Source organism: Osmerus eperlanus, chromosome 13 (assembly GCF_963692335.1).
Source record: "Osmerus eperlanus chromosome 13, fOsmEpe2.1, whole genome shotgun sequence".
Lineage (NCBI taxonomy): Eukaryota > Metazoa > Chordata > Actinopteri > Osmeriformes > Osmeridae > Osmerus > Osmerus eperlanus.
The window spans coordinates 2,229,836-2,232,482 of NC_085030.1; the positions used below are offsets into that span (position 1 = coordinate 2,229,836).

Sequence of the window (2,647 nt, forward strand, 5' to 3'; positions counted from 1 at the left end):
ACACACACACACACATACATACTGACAACTCTGAGAGACAGGAAGAGTAAGACAAAAAGTGAGAACGTTTCATTTCAAAATTTTATTGTATATAAACAAACTTAAAAACAACAACATCAGTGACCCACAAACCCTATTTACAGAAAGTTTATCTTTCAGACAAGGGACAAAGTCATGGATCAGCAGACTACCCTCTTCCCATATATAGGACAAAGCATTTACACTCTCATCCAACCCACACCTACATCCACACCCATATTCTGTTAGCTGGAGTGTAGACTAAATGACTCAGACTCTGTGGTAGTAGAGGTTCCTGGGCGTCTAGGAGGCGGGCTCCTCATACTGGAGATGAGGCGACCGAGTGTTGAGTCCTCCTGTCTGGCGGACCTCTTGAAGTCCGCCCCCAGGAAGGCGTACAGCAGCGGGTTTAGACAGCAGTGGGCAAATGCCATGGGTTCAGCCACCGCCAGCCACACACTCAGCACCACCTCCAGACTGCAGCCCCTGGGAAGGACCTGTAGGCGCATGAGGGCATCCACAGTGATGCCAGCACCATACGGGAGCCAACACAGGAAGAAGCAGACGATCAACGCCACAGTGGTCCTGACAGCTCTGCGCTTCTGTCTCTGCCCCTGCAGAGGCCCGATGCGTGTCAGCCTGGACACAGTAACACGCCAGCAAAACTAGGCCCGGTACCAGCAAGCCCACCAACACCAGCTGCAGGTGGAAAACTGACTCCCAGAGAGGAGCGTTGTCAGCTGGGTATAAGCGCTGGCACACAATCGTCCCATCTCCTGCTTCCCAAGTCCTGGCAAACACTATGTCTGACACGGCCAAGAGAGCCGCAGGCGACCAGGCTCCTGGAAAGGAGAGGGGTGAGGGGAGACAAAGAGGAGATTCGGTGGTTAGATCAGGAGATGGAGAATACAAGTGAAGATGTACCCCTGTGCATACATCTGAAGCATGGGCACGTCGTGAGAGGGAGATATAGATAGAGAGAGGGATGAAGCTAGAGATGTAGCTCACCTACAAACACCAGTCTCCGTGCCAGTAGCTGTCTCGTGCGTGAGGTGTGCGCGTCTGTTGCTTTGACCACAGCTAGGTAGCGGTCCAGACTGAAGAAGGCCAGGATGAGCACACTCCCATACAGGTTCACCGTGTAGATGACGTGCACGGCCACACAGGTGCCTAATCCGAAACGCCAGTCCGTCAGGGCGGCATCCGCTGCCCAGAACGGGAGCGTCAGCACAAAGAGAAGATCGGCAGCAGAGAGGTGCAGTCGGTAGCGGTCTGTCAGACTCAATTTTGACCTGGGGACAATTAGATAAAACCATTCTGTGTGTCATCTTCTACATCAGAATCAGAATGTGTGTTTATCCGCCATGTAATGTGTTGTAACACAAACAAGGAATTTACTGTGACAGGAAGGTGCATATAATAAACGAATGTACGGATCTTTCGTTCTTTCTTTTTCAAAAGATTAAAATGTACAAAGTAACTAACTAAACTTACTAAAGGACTAAACTAATATAACATCTTTGTCATCGTCTTCTTTATTCTCACCTGCGCTGGCAGCCAAGCACCATCCACACCAGGCCGTTCCCAGTGATGCCCAGGATAAAGATGAAGCCGTAGACCACAGGAAGGAACACTCTCTGGAGGTCTGGGGTTATAACTTGATCCAGGTCACACGGATCCTCCAGAGCCAGCCCCAAGTCGCCAGAACCACTGTTGTTTATGTCATAGTCAAACACAATATGCTGTAGGGAGGGAGAGACAGAGAGACGGATAGGATGGGGGGAGAGATGGCAACAGTCATGAGATACATAGAAAGACACTGGTAGATGAAGTGAGATAGAATAAGCAGTTTCACCATAAGCCACCATAACTTGCCTTGATAAAAAAGGATGACATGATGACTGTTCTGAATTGAACTGAAAAGATTCTTGACCAAACATATATTTTTTAAGTTGTACAATCATCTTTCTATTTGCTGAGACCAACTTTCCAGACTATAATGATCCTTTATCCTTTTTATAAATATCCTTTATCTAAAGATAAAGCCCAAATAACCAGACAGACCTGCCACTTTGTGACTGTGGGACCTTCCATTGGGGAGCAGTTGTGAAATGACCTTCAATGTACACCTACAAATCATAGATACGTAAATACAACAACAAAGCTGAATAAGACCTTGCCGCATACCTCATAGTAGGACATGATTGAGAGGAGCCTGGGTCTCTGTCTCCTCTGCTGAGCGGAGCTGAGTACACTTCTCCCTTCAGTTTAATATCTCTCACATTCACCCCCAGAGCCCATACAAGTCTTGGTAGGAGGACTACACTTCCTCATCCCGGTTGGAAGAATACACTTCCTCATCTCGGTCGGATAAATGAGTTCCCTTCCCCCCTCGTCTCTGTGGTAGAAATGCACTTCCTCATCCCGGTTGGAAGAATACACTTCCTCATCTCGGTCGGACAAATGAGTTCCCTCCCCCCCTCGTCTCTGTGGTAGAAATGCACTTCCTCATCCCGGTTGGAAGAATACACTTCCTCATCTCGGTCAGACAAATGAGTTCCCTTCCCCCCTCGTCTCTGTGGTAGAAATGCACTTCCTCATCCCGGTTGGAAGAATACAGTTCCTCATC

At 48.4% G+C, this 2,647-nt stretch overlaps 1 protein-coding gene across 1 annotated transcript; it reads right to left on the minus strand.

Moving 5' to 3' along the window:
- Positions 1-251: 251 nt before the first annotated feature.
- Positions 252-2,220, minus strand: LOC134032805 (C-X-C chemokine receptor type 4-like). Its single transcript, XM_062476871.1, is given in 5 exon segments — positions 252-623; positions 625-860; positions 1,027-1,310; positions 1,564-1,760; positions 2,206-2,220. Coding segments are annotated over 5 exon segments (1,092 nt in total). The 3' UTR covers positions 252-263.
- Between the last annotated feature and the right edge of the window lie 427 nt (positions 2,221-2,647).